The sequence below is a fragment of the Excalfactoria chinensis genome, chromosome 7 (genome assembly GCF_039878825.1).
Source record: "Excalfactoria chinensis isolate bCotChi1 chromosome 7, bCotChi1.hap2, whole genome shotgun sequence".
Taxonomy (NCBI): domain Eukaryota; kingdom Metazoa; phylum Chordata; class Aves; order Galliformes; family Phasianidae; genus Excalfactoria; species Excalfactoria chinensis.
This window is the reverse complement of record NC_092831.1, coordinates 24,443,696-24,458,078: the sequence shown is the minus strand read 5'-3', so window position 1 is coordinate 24,458,078 and position 14,383 is coordinate 24,443,696. Positions and strand designations below refer to the sequence as shown.

At 40.2% G+C, this 14,383-nt stretch overlaps 1 protein-coding gene across 1 annotated transcript; it reads left to right on the top strand.

Moving 5' to 3' along the window:
* The first annotated feature begins 843 nt into the window (after positions 1 to 843).
* LOC140254820 (caspase-10-like) lies at positions 844 to 12,524 on the top strand. The gene is made up of 10 exons (XM_072341875.1): positions 844 to 966; positions 3,105 to 3,442; positions 3,580 to 3,679; positions 3,974 to 4,109; positions 4,888 to 4,973; positions 6,046 to 6,082; positions 7,612 to 7,700; positions 9,134 to 9,242; positions 9,906 to 10,410; positions 11,099 to 12,524. Exons 2-10 carry the CDS (start codon positions 3,129 to 3,131, stop codon positions 11,259 to 11,261), a joined length of 1,539 nt encoding a protein of 512 aa, XP_072197976.1. The 5' UTR covers positions 844 to 966; positions 3,105 to 3,128; the 3' UTR covers positions 11,262 to 12,524.
* Positions 12,525 to 14,383: the final 1,859 nt, after the last annotated feature.

Here is a 14,383-nt window from a genome sequence, read left to right as displayed (position 1 = left end):
AGAATGTAAAGATAAATGTAATTTCAGCTATTGCCGTCAGTAAAATGCATGAGATTTTTTGGTCTCCCTTCAGCCCAGAGTACTTCTTGGAATTGTTGGCCTCTTTTAGACCTTTAGTGCTTGCTAAAGATGTCTGTGGAGTTACCAAGGTTCTGTAAAAACGAATTGAGAGCAAGACGGCCAGAGAACCTGTTTGTTTCACAGAAAATTCACCTCCTGGCTGTGTGCTGGTCAGCAATACGCGCACGAAGGACTCATCCCGGAGGTGTGCAGTGGCACCACGTTACGTATGAAGGCTGCGTTGGGCAGGGCACGCTTCCCGTCCTCCCAGCAGCAAAAGGCTGGAGGGACGGCCGCGAGTAAAAGTTGCATTGAAGCCGTCTCCCATTGAAACACTGATCTCCAGTTGTACGTGCGTGAAAAACACGTCCTCTGCTCCTTTTTTTTTTTTTTTTTTTTTTTTTTTTTTTTTAATGTAAACTGTTTTAAAAGGGTCTTTATACCAAAAGTGAAAGCAGTTAAAGAGTTACTTCCCGCTTCTTATACTCCGCCTTGGAATCGTCGCCGTGTTTTTTTTCCCTGATTATTTAGCATATTTCCTGGGCTGGGGCCAGGGCGGGGAGTTCCAAAAGTCCCGAGGCCGACTGCGACGCGGCACCGGGCGGAGGGCGCTGCCCGCGCGGCTCCGCACCCTGCGGGGAGGAGAAAGGGCGGCCCGGCGGCCGGCTGAAGCCTCCGGAGCAGAGTCGCACGCTGGCAGCTCGTCGCGCGTCCCCAGAGGCTTCAACCTGTTGGCTTTGTCCCGCTTCCCAGTCCCGTTCCTGGGAATTCCGCCCCTCCTGCAGAGGGTGCAGGGGCCACGCTGCGGCGCTGTGACTCAGCACGAGGGGCACAGAGCGGGCAGCGCTGCGCACCACGCGCACGGCGGCCCCCGGGAGCGGGGACGGGCGCGAATTTCTTCCGGAGGTAAGAAAGGAGAAACTGGAACGGAGGGGGACCGAAAGAACACGCCTTCTTCCCGCTGTTGCGCAGCTGCCGCCGGCGGCCGGTTGCTCCCCTTGTTTGCGGGGCCGCGGGCTGAGCTTTGCTATTCTTCTGCCGTTCGTGGTTTTGCGTTCTTATAAAATCTTTAAGTCAGGCAGTGTGCCGTTCTCTAAAACGTAAGAGGAAAAAAACCCCACTAATCTGATAAGCTTCATTGCTTATTCTATGTGCTTTTCCTTCCCTATGGATATTTTGCAACACGTAGATCCGAGCGGCAGTTCCACCACCTTTCTGCTTGTGTCAGTTTTGTGCTTGTTAGCGCCCTGCTGGCCGAGCGGCAAATGATCCGGTGAACCGTGACAAATCTGAGGAGGCCCCGGCCCTTGAGTGTTGCTTATAAAATGCATAAGCGGTAGAGGGTTCCAAAAACACCATTGCTGTAAACCAAGCGGGGGGGTTCCAGCAATGGAGTGGTGGTGTCTCCTCTTCCAGTGTTGCTAGGAGGGAGGTCCAGGCCTTGTGATGGACAGAAAAGGACTTATAGACAACTGGTAAATTCAGCACAGGTTTAGTGGGTTTAGTGTCTGTGAGGATATTCTCAACTCAAGCAGAAAGTTTGGAGTGAAGGGCGTTCCAGAGTGGCAGCAGCACATACTTGAAAACTGTTGTAAAGGTAGATGAAGGGATTTGTTCTGGGTCTTGCTTCAGTTTGATGAAATAATTATGTACACTTGGGCTGTGCACAATTTGATCCTCTTCCCCTAAAGCTATGATTTATTATCAGCTTTAGTTCAAATCATTGGCTCCTAATTACAAGTAGTCACTATTGAGTTTGAACCTACTTTATACAGGCTTGCTGACATAGGAAGAAATCAATTTAACCTAAGTTACTCTGCTAAATTTACTGGATTAGAGCATCAGAACAAGTTTTAGAAGTAGCTTGGCTAAATTGATTTGAAGTCTAATTTCCTGTGAAGTGATACAGTTTCGGTGTATGTGTCAGATCACTGGCTGACATCCAGACCTATTTGATAGTAATTGATTTCTTAAGAAAAGAAAGTTTCACAACACTGAGGAGGATTGTGAAGAATAGTTACCGAGCTATTAAATTCTGAATACAGAAAAAAGTGATCTGAGGTTTTGTTTGTTTGTTTTCACGTGGTCTTTGACTCATGACTAAGGGACAGAAGAGTGTGCAGGACTCCTGGAACCTGTCAGCTTTCTTACTTGAAACGTAGATGATGCTTGTATCCTAGCTGGGTGCCAGGACTTGGAATTACATATCTATCTGTGAACACAAAACTGCAAAAATCTCTGTGCCCCCAAGACACTATGATATCCTTTGTGACCTGCTGAGCTGCCGTCCAGCCAGGTGCTTCAACAAATCTGAATTTGGAAGCTTTTCTTTGCTTGCTCTGCTTCCCCGACTTGTTTTTTTCCATGTGCTCTCTTATGTAGAAAGCTTGGCTCATCCCAGCTGCTCTGAACAAAAGACTAGGAACCCACCTGCCTGTTTGGGCAGAAGAAAGGCACTGAAGCTCTTTCTTAAATAAGCTTCCCTATACAATGTTACACAGGCAAATAATAACTGCATAAGCTGCATGAAAGAAGTTAGTGCATAAAAGGATGATTGCTCTCTACTGGAAACTTCAGTAGGATTAAGTTGCTTGTACAGAAGCTTTCCTGCACGAAATGCAAGTTTAGTAGTAGATCAAGGAATACACGATTTCGCTACATTCTCCTCTCTGAGAGTTGCAATAAGTAAGCAGGGATTGTTTCCACCCACCAACAGTGTAAAGAAGCGCAGCTCCGAATGTTAAAGATGATAGAAAGAAATAAAAGAATTTAGATTATAAGGGATCTCTTGCGGTCATCTAGCACAGATTTCTGATCAGCACAGGGCTGACATCAAAGTTAGACAGGGCTGTATAGAGCACCTGCCAAATCTGCTCTCTGTAGTTTTATGTCTGGAGAAGAAAGTATGTTTCAGATTGATTTAAAAGGAAACTTCTCTTTTGCAAAGAATGCAAGTCTTTCACACCTCATTGGATGAAATCTTATTTATAATTATGAGGATTGCTGCAGATTTGACTGTTACTGACATTTAATTTGACTTTCAGGCAGAGATCAGCAGCAGCAGCAACATGGAGGACAATGACAGATGGCAGTTTCGTCAGCTGCTCCTGTTCATTGATGAAAAACTGGGGTCTGAAGATGTAGCAGCATTAAAATTTCTCTGTACTGACTTGATCACCTTCAGAAGACTAGAAAGTGTGCAGTCAGCAATGGACATTTTTCAGCTTCTTATAGACAAAGATTATCTGAATGAGGAAGACACTTTCCTGCTAGCTGAACTGTTATACAGAATTAAATATCACTCCTTGCTCAGTAAACTTGGCTATACCAAGGAGAAAGTGCAAGAACACCTGCATGAGAAGGGAAAAGTGTCTGCATACAGGTAAGTATGTAATGAGATTCTGTTCTTTTCATTACTGCCATCTATAACATCCTGTTTTCCTTTCCTTTAATTTCTCATATTGCTTCTAGTTTCTCCACCATCCGTTCTACTTTTGTCTCACTGAGTCTCTCTTACAGACAGATGCTGTATGAACTGTCAGAGAACATTACCAATGAGATGTTGCAGGAAATCCTATTCCTCCTGAGAAACCATCTTCCAAAGCGACGTAGAACTACCGTATGTGGGGAGAGAAGCAAATATGCATATGGAGGGGAGGGAAGAAGGTCGGAGTGGAATAGGAGAAGTGTTAGAAGTCTTTGGCAGAAAAGATGGTGTGTGACTAAGCTGGTCAGTGTTCATAGGGTTAGCAAGAAGGAAGCACCCCCTCCCTGTGATGTAAAATTGACTGTTTGGACTTATTAATAAGAGGCAAAGCAGACAATAGTGGGATTATTTGAGATAGGCAGGGCTGAAACAAATGGTTTTAAGTTCTGAAGAACAATAAATATATTTTATCATTTTCTTCATCAGTCTGCTTTGGAGTTGCTGATTCTATTGGAAAAACAGGGTCTTTTAACTGAAAACAATGTGCAGACACTGGAAGAAGTCTTTACAAATGTTTCACCTGATCTCCTGCAAACAGTAAACTGCTACAGAATGGCAAAAGGTGAGCAATTCAGAGCCAGAGAATGTACTTGCTAAAATGCTGGAAGCTCTACGAGGGTCTGGGCAACCCAACTTGAAAGATCTATGTGTGCTTTACTAGAATGGGATTGCTCAGTATCTTCACACACAAGTTCGGCGTAACTGTCCCTAACTTGCATTACATCATTATCCCTCAGTAGGAACGTGCTCAAATATTTGATGCCACGCAGAGCAGTCCAGCACATACAGAACTGGCTGAGAAACTAAACATAGTTGTGCCACACTCTTCAGTTTCTATGTGGGTAGCACTGTGATGATGATGACTATCCTATAAAAGGCACTCCATGATTCATAAACGTATACAGCTACAAAGCAGTTGCTTGCTAGTAAGCAGGCAAAGCAAGTTGTGTGTTTGTCTGATACAAGGTAACTTAAATTATTAAATGTGTGATTGGTGTTCTCAGAGGGGTTGTACTGCAGAGTGTGACACGCTACACATAATGTCCCATGGAGTGACTATAAGCATACTGGGGAAAGGCTCTACTTCTACTTATTTTAGCAACGGCAATCAAATTCTGGGAAGTGCAAAGCTATGTTTTGTACAGGTGAGAGGGCACTCAATACTTCCAAGAGATCCAGTCCCATATGCCTCCTTTGTGTGTTTCAAAGTTGTTTTCTATTTCAGTACACCTTTCATTAAGTATAGATCTGCATTTGCTCTAATGTGCAGGTTGATAAGAGATTTACCTAAAACGCATGTGATTTCTCTCACTCATTTTCCTTTTTTCCCCTCTTCTTAGTGTCTCTGCCTCAGCAGGAGAATACTCTGCCAATCAAAGAATCTTCACCATCTGACAACGCAGACAGAGTGTTCAGTTCCCCTCAGGTACACTGCAACACACACTGCCTACAAGGGTTTTAGAGTTTGGGGTTTGGTTTTTCTTTGCCTTCACTTTGAAACCATACTTGGTTGGCTCTCTGTTGTTTCACTAATCCTTTCCACTTGATTTAATAAGGGGACAAGCATATTTGTTCTGCATAAAAGAAATACAGCTGCATATAGCATCGAATAGTTTAGACTGAAAAACTACTATTGCTCTTGTGCAATTGGAGAAAAAGATAACATTAGGAAGATAAATGTGAAAGAGATATAAGAGGGCCTTCTAGAGAATGAGGCATGAATTGCACATTTTTAAAGTTTTGTCTGATCATCACTGAACTATCTAGCTCCAAGGATTAACAACATGTATTGACAACCAGTTCAAATGTCTGCTCCCATTTCTTCAGAGTAGCAGTCATTGCTGATGAAAGATGAAGCAGATTAAGAAACCTAACTTGAATGGCTTATAGCAGATTTCTTTTTAGGGAAGGGATTTTTATTCCAGTTTTGAATGAGGACAGCAGTGGTCTTTTTGACAGTACTTCCCAGAAGTGCAGTCCTGGGAGACAAGAGCTGAGGAAAATGGGTTATTCAGTATCAAAAGGGTTTATATTACTGCAACTTTGAGTTATATTTGCTCTGCTTTCATGCATGCCATTTGGCATGGTAAGAAAAATGAATTTCATAGTACAAAAACATGGATTGAAAAAAAAAATTAAGCACACTACCCAAGAGAATTGATAGAGGGCAGTGTCAGACTGCTTCCTTTGTTTTTAGTGATTGCCCACCCCTATACTGAAAGATCATTTGGAAATGGAAAAAAAAAAAATTGCTCTCTCTTGATCAATATGGAAAAAAAAAAAAATGGTTGCTTGGAGCTCTATGAGATTTGCAGTAAGTGAAAAAATTCTTTTGTAGTTTCATTATGCTTGCTGCTCTTAGGAACTCAGTATTTTTCTTACCTGCTACTTAGAAAGCTTTGGCATTTACTAAGCCTGTCTTGCTGTAAACACCATGAAATATATATATATGTACACACAATATTTTTAACATGTGCTTTCCTCCACTCAAAAAATAGGAGACCTCAATCAGATCTGTCAGTTCCACTATCCATGGTAAGACTTCCCAAAACTCAGTTTTGTTACTTTTATGTTTAATTTTATATACACTTATTTACTGTAGTAAATTTGTAACAATTAGTTTAACGCAAAACACTTACCTTGCTGTCTTACTTGGAAGGGTCTTCTGCTTTCTGCACAAGAAGATCTGAAGGATTTCTGCTCTTATGTAAATGTGTGAAAATTGGCAAATCCCATGCACTTTGTTAGTCATTCACTAGAAACTAACTTGCCTTTTTTAGTAAGTGAAATTAAGGTTGGTCAGATTAGTAGCAAAAAGATTGTTTGTTCTTCCTGAGAAGAAAAAACAAGTGCTCTGTTTAAATATGCCTGGAAGGAATAGATCACTGTGACTGTTCACAGAACTGAACTGTTGTAGAACCTGGGAGCTCATGGGAACTTACTGGAAAAGTGAACTCTGTTCCTGGAAAGCAAGGTTTGTCTTCTCTTAGTGTTTCAGTGTTACATTATTTAAATTTCAGGCAGCACAGAATAAAATGTGTTATTTAAAAGGACCACACCAGTTCTTGTAGCACTTCCGCCATACCTTTGGGACCTTTACAGAGGAAATGAGAAGATGCACTGGACTTCATGCCTCTCCATTCCAGCTCAGGAATGCCAGTTGTCTGGGATTTCTTCTCAGATACTTGCTGAACAGCTGTTAAAATAAGCAGAAAATAGAAGGTCTGAGAACAGAGATAAGCAAGCAGACAAAAACTGGTTTAGTTCCTGGCACCTACATACACTAGAGAGAGCATAATAAATGGAGTAAATGTTTGCACATCTTCCAGTGCCTTTCTGGAGAAGTTAGTAAGATTACCAGTTCAGGAAGTCACCAGGTGTTATACAGTGGGTACTGATGTTTTGAATGCATTAAGTAGCCTAAGACAGGTATGAGAAGGAGGGGAGAGCATGTTCAAAAGGAAACATAAATTAATTAGCAATGAATCACAAATGGGATCAGATCTCTGAAAGGATTCTGTGGAAATAACAGTGGATGGTATGTATACAGCTATTTTTGTGACTCCACAACATACTGGCCTGTTAAAAACTATCACAGCACAACCTGCTGTTTTCCACTTTGAACTTCTTTGAATGCTGCTTGAAAACTTGATCTCAGAGCTATTATGGACCACTCAGGAACTAAAAGTGTTCTGTAATGGGAGCTTCAGTAGTAAGTCACACATCCTTCTTACGGTGCAGTTTATTTCTACATATTTCTAATTGAAAAATTAATTTGGCTGTTGCAGATAGAGTCTATCATTATGCCACAGATATCTTTGTTCCCTAAAACCAATGCAAGCAGAAACCTTGCCTTTGTCATGAAAATACATAAAATAACGGGAGACATGTTCAGACATGTCATGCCTTGTATGTGACAGAGCTATCTCATACAGAAAGAATTATTCTTTTTGATGTATCACTATTTCAAATATAAAAAGGGCTGTACTGTAATTAAAATCCTTTTTGCTACATACACCAGTACTGGATTAATACTCATAAATATTTATGCTGTTTTTTCCTAGATAATGTAGCACCTAATCTTACACAAGTCTTCTCTAAAATGAACCTGCAGCTGTCAGGAGGATTCAGTGGAGCAGAAAATGAATCCAAGGTTTGAAATAATCTCTTAAATGATTATTTGTGAATCACGTGTAGGTATGTAAGGTCTCCATCCTTGCAGTGGCATGCAACAACACGTGAGATTTCTCTGTGTCTCGTGAAGCTGGTTGAGCAGCCTGATGAACCAGAATATTTTGGAGGGTATTCTAACCTTGGAGGTCAGAAACTAACAGTATTGATAGACATGGTACAGGCAAAGCTGTCACATTACTTTGGTGCTATGCACACACTATTATCTCCCTGATACAGGGAAATCATCTTGCATAATCTTGAGTTGCAGATTTTGGAGATGGCATCAGAACGTGCCTGTAGAAATAGAGAAGACAAATATATCTTCACAGTTCTCTCTCTCTAGATGTGGCTTAGAAAAAGCTTCAGGGTGCCCTGAAATAAGATAGGGTAGCGTGCAAAGACTGCATAAGAAGGATAAGAGAAGACAAGTATGCTCAGTAATCATGGACGTGTAGTGCACCAGGGGTCTTGGTTCAGGGGAAAAGATGCCTTTTGCGAGGTATCTTTTTAGAAGTTGCGTGTGTATTCTTTAAGCTTGCACAGCAGAGTAACTGATGATTTCTCCTTGTGTCTTTTTCCTTATGATAAGCACAGATATTGAGGGAGCATGTTACTGCATTTGTCTATACCTGTTTAATTTCTTTATGTTCTGTGCCATCAACTGATGTTCAGAACGCTCTAGCAAACACTGCTGTCTGCTACTCTTGAAGGAGTTTTTGGAGTGGTGTCTTCATTTCCTTCTACTAAAATGCACAAAATCAAGGTGTTTTTCATTGTTCTTTCCAGTTAGCAGAGAGGAACTAGAATGGTGAAACTCTTAATTTTAATCTGAGGTTGAATTTGAAGAGATAATATTTGAAGTTCTGGTGACTTCTTCTATAAAACACTGTTTCTTAAAAAAGGATGGTAGTTTTTAGGTCTCAGAAAAACTGCTAGTGTGGCAGGTTTATTCACATGTGAGATCGTTGTTCTCATTGCATCCCTTTACAGAACCACCTGCTGTAGGCACTCAACAGTCCTCACAAAATCAAATCAGTTGTCTAACATTGTCAAGTTTGATGGTAAACCCTCTGCCACTTCAAGTTAAAATCTTTTCCTGACACTGCAAGACTGCTAACCCCGACACCAGTTCAGATTGCATACAAGTCACCAACTCAGTTGTTAAATCCTCCCTCTGCACTTAGATAATTTTGGTGATAGTGTGCTTGAGACTTCATCTGTGCCTCTTCACACAAGGAGGCATCATGAGTTCCACCTTGTCAGAAATAATCCCGAGTCTTACACACCTCTAATGTTTTGGTTGCCAGTTTTTAAACTTGTGAAGGAAATATCACTCCTAGAGATCACACATCCATCACTTGCGCTGAGTAAGGTCACTGAGGCTCTAAGCTGTTTTTCTTGTCCTTTTTACAGGTGTCAAGTTACAAAATGGATGGGCCACAGAGAGGAATCTGTCTTGTTATTAATAATGTTAAATTTGATGGGGATCTTCTAGAGAGGAAGGGTTCTTATAAAGATGCCTGTAAGTTCTTGCAATAAGATTTTTGAAGGCTTAATCTATTTCCCCATGCAAGTTGATTGTCTGGTATTGCTCTGTATCTTATTCTATGTGTTTCAGTAAATATTTTTAAACAGTAAAATTTTTGATAAGTGTTACATCACATGTGTATCCTTGCAGGAAGCACTAAAGACTGAGAAACCACTGCATTTTTCATAGAGTTAGATTGTTCTTTAAACATTTTGAGAATTCCTTTTTACTTAGTTTTAATTCTTTATTATATTATATAAAAGATAATCTATATCTATGATGTGTAACTCCTTAAGCAAATAGCTCCATGAGCTTCATGAACTCCTCGAGCTAACAGCTCCCTTTTCTGTTTGTCTCTTATTGACAAAACTCTGCAATAGTCAAAACTGCAGTTCTAAGAATATATCAGAAGAGATCACCTTAATTTACAGATGTAATTTTGAACTCAGTTTGTGATTGTACACTGTACATTGTCATCATATTTTGTGAAACTTGTCTAGAAGTTACTGTATTTGAGCTAATATAATTTTTATTAACTTTCAGTTGATAATAGTTTAAGGATGAATTTGCAGAAGGATCAGTATATGAGGTCTTTCACAGTTAAAATTAGCTTGCACGATGACCATAAAATGGTTTTCTTTTTATCTTTAATTACAGGGGAATTAGAGAGAGTATTCACATGGCTTGGTCTGGATGTGAGGACTTACACAGATCAGACATCTGATCAGATTAAAGAACTGCTGCAAACATGGCAGCGTTCAGAAGACCACAAGGGCAGGGACTGTTTTGTTTGTTGCATTCTATCTCACGGAGAGTCAGGAGCAGTATATGGGAAAGACGGGAAGCTCGTATCAATCCGCACAATCATGGCCTACTTCACTGCCAAACAATGTCCACAGTTGACTGAAAAACCCAAACTATTCTTTGTCCAAGCATGCCAAGGTAAAGAGATACAACGTCCTGTCTACATAGAAGCTGATGCACGAGTCCCTGACTACTCTTCTATACAAGAAAACATTTCTCCTTCTGAAAGTATTCCCGAAGAGGCTGATTTTCTCCTAGGCATGGCCACAATTGATGGATATGCCTCTTTCCGGCATGTTCAAGAGGGTACTTGGTATATTCAGGCCTTGTGCAGCAAGATACAGTTGTTGGTACCAAGGTAAATAATTATTTACTTAGTTCTTTTATGAAAAAAAATGAGAGTAACTTCCTTCTTTTGTTTTTCTCTAAAGGCAAATTCAAGTAGGAACACTAGTCCATGTTTTAAAACAGGCAAAATCAGTGAAACAGCTGGTTTGATAATTCATCTCTGATAAATTTACATTAACACCAGTAATAGCTTAGTGTTAATCAGGTCAATGTGAAGTTTATTGGGGAACTAACCCTCACAAAACAAACAGAAAACAACCCTCAAAACCTCTGAACTTCCTATCTGTATCATATTAAATGGAGCCATCCACTTTCTTAAGTGGAGTTAGATGAAAATATTTTGCTCCATTCTTCTTCATTACTGAGTGTCAAGTCATAGAATGGCTTGGGTTGAAAGGGACCTCAAAATCATGAAGTGCCAGCCCCCTGCCAGCAAGTAGATCAAGCACTTAAAGTCAGAGAGAAAAGGTTTTTCATTTCTAATATGTCTCAATGAGATCAAAAGAAAGGAAATTTGGGGGAAAAAAAAGTGTACTTTGTTTTAGTTTTGTTTTGCTTTTTGGTTTGTTTTTTTTTGCTTTTAAATGTTTATATTGTAGCTTCTAGATTATCTGAGAGGTGTTACACGGAGAGATTGTGCCATCTGCTCAATAATAAATTACTGTTTGCTTTTTTTTTTTACTTTCTTTTTCCTGCAGGGGTGAAGATATTTTGTCCATCCTTACAGAAGTTAATGAAGATGTCAGCAGGCGGGTTGACCGTTATGGGACAAGGAAGCAGATGCCCCAGCCAGCATATACTCTAAGAAGAAAACTTATATTCCCAATACCTAGAGACCCTCCTCCTTCACAGCAATATTGAATTTTTTTTTAATACAGCCTTTTATCAGTGTGTCTCTTTTAATGCAATTCACAGCACCTGTTTAAGGCAGTTACTCAGACTCCTGAGGTTTTCTTAGTGTCAAGGCAAGGCCTCTTTTTTTTTTGTTCTTTTCTTGCCAGAGAAACTTTGAAGCTGAGCGAGAAGAGATGCAGTTAACACAATCCGTGTGCCAGTTATTTATACCATCTATATATTCAGAGTTTTCAAGGTTGGGAGAAGCAAGTTCCTATGATGCTAAACATTTTTGCACTGGCACAGACTGCAGATATAAAAGCATATTTCAGTCAGCATAAGGATTGCATGTGTAGCCTTCTATATGTTCCTTCTCAACTAAACTAGGATTTTAACAGTCTGGTTTAGGCTCTTCAAATTTTATTTTGCAGACTAATAATGTTTAACCCTACCTCAGAATCCATAAGCTATGTTCACAGAGAAAGGCAAGAGCAAAGTTATGAATGAAGAAGAGAAAGTTTAAGTAGCAGGTGGAGAAGGATTTATTTGATTTCTAATTTAAATTAATTATAACTATTTGTATAATTGGAATAATACAAGTGTACAGTTAAAACCACAGAGTAAATGAATAGCCAGAGAGTATCTAAGAAAAGACTCACCAGTGCTGAGGCTTTCAGTCAAGATGGATGCTTGCCAATATTGAGGCTCCCCTCAAAAACTCCACAAAGCAGCAATCTCCAGAAACAGACACTGCTTTTAGTCAACCCTTAAATGGGATCTGAGAGAGGTGGAGTCAAGCTCCAACCCTTCCAGGAGCACAGCTGAATTACCTTCACCTGTGCTCCCGCAGCTGACTCGTTGCTTGCCTCAGATGGTTAATCAGAGGTTCAGGCTTTGATCAACAGTTTCCCTTACACTACTGAAATCACTGATTTGTCACTGATACCCTCTAATAGTTAAATGGACCTTACCTACAAGGAGATCATTCCAAAATCGAGTATGGAAAAAATGCTATGGTATTCCCTCTGTGAAACCTTGTTAACCCTCATTTCCACATGACTTGTAAGAAAAGATAGGGTGGAACAGTTGAGCACTACAGAATGATGATTTTCAGCGTTGTATGTGCATACATTGATCGGACTGATTAACTTGAAACATTAAATTTTCTGATTCCTTATTTTAAGATCTAAAATGCGTTCATGTGGGACACAAGACTCTTTATTAAGCTTCTAACAATGCATGTTTTAGAGTTAACCAAAATAATGTAATGTTACTTTGTTAGAGACATTTACTATGTTTATCTGTGTCGTTCCTGTTTGTCTTCAAAGATCATCTTGTCCAATTGCCTGACTGCTTCAGGGCAAATCAAAACATAAAGCATACAAATGAGGGCATTATCCAAATGCCTCCTAAACACTGACAGGCATGGGGCATCTCTAAGAAGCCCCTTCCAGTGTTTGACCAGCCTCACGGTAAAGAAATTTTTCCTAATATTCAGTTTGAACCTACTCTGGCACAGATTTCTGCCATTCCCTTGTGTTACACCTTTATTGGGCTGTATGAATCAATGGGATTTTTACTGCTTCAGGACATAAGCCGAAGTGAAGCTTAGTTTATTTCAACAAAACAGTGATTGATATCTATAGTTACTAGCTGTAAAATAGCTCGAGACTTGGGGTGAAAAAGTGAGACAGCATGGACCTATTCTGTTGGAAACAATTTTTTGTTTGCAGTATACACGATTTTTGGGAGGAGAGTTTTGCATCATCCAAAGCATTAAAATGCAGGCCATCTGCCTAAACACATTTGTTACTTTTTGTCATTATGAATTAACCTACATTCTAAGTCAATTCATGACTGCATTCTAAGTCTTCTGAATTAGTGTAGCTGCTACACTTGAAGTTCTGTTTATGTCACAGGTAGAAAATATTTTCTCTGCTAACAGAAAAAGAATAACGTTATAGTAGAATCACCAATTATCTGGCTCAAAACCAGTGTTCAGATTTGGTGCACTCCTCTTCTGTATGTTTAGGCAACAATGAATTTTATCAGAACAAGCACTGACAGGAATCTTAGAATTCATAAGAGTAATCTGGGTTGGAAGAGACCTTAATGACATTCATGGTGTAACTGTCTCAGTGGACAAGGGAAAAGCTGCTGATGTCATCTGTCTGGACTTCAGTAAGGCCTTTGAAAAAGTTTCCCATAACATCCTTCTCTCCAAATTAGGAATATATGGATTTGACAGGTGGACTGTTTGATGAATGAGGAACAGGTTGCTAGATCATACCCAGAAAGTAGTGGTCAATGGCTCAGTGTCCAGATGGAGATTGGTGACAAGTTGCATCCCCTGGGTCAGTACTGAAACTGGTGATCTTCAACAGTGATGCTCACAGTGGGATGGAGTGCACCCTCAGCAAGTTTGTGGACAACACCAAGTTGTATGTTGTGATCAACAAGCCTAAGAGGCCAGATGCCATTCAGAGAGACCTAAATAGATTTGAGCACTGGGCTTAGGTGAACCTCATGAGGTAAAACAAATCCAAGTGCAAGGTCTTGAACATGAGTTGTGGCAACTCCCACTATCAATGCAAGCTGAGGGACAAATGGATAGAACACAGCCCTGACAAAAAGGATGTGGAGGTACTGGTGGTTGGTAAGCTGGACATGAGCCCTTGCAGCCCAGAAAGCCAGCTGTATCCTGGGTTGCATCAAAGGAAATGTGGTCAACAGGTTTTACTGCATCTAGATGTAGAGTCTTCAGTGCAAAAGAGATGTGGACATATTAGACTGTGTTTAGTGGAGGGCCACAAAAACATTCAAAGGATGGAACACCTCTCCTATGAAGACAGGCTGAGAGAGCTGGAGTCGTTCAGCCTGGACAAGAGAAGACTCTGGAAAGACCTGATAGCAGCCTTTTGGTATCTAAAGAGGACTATAAGAAGGAGGAGAGAGATTCTAGCAGGTTTGTTTTAATAGGACAAGGGGAAATGATTTCACACTAAAAAGAGGGAGATTTAGATAGAGCATGTGGAAAAAGATTTGTTATAATTCATTTATAATTTGTTATAATTCATTATAATTTCATACAATTTATTCAGAAGATCTTTAAAGTGAGATTTATATCATTGACAAGTCTTGTCCATACG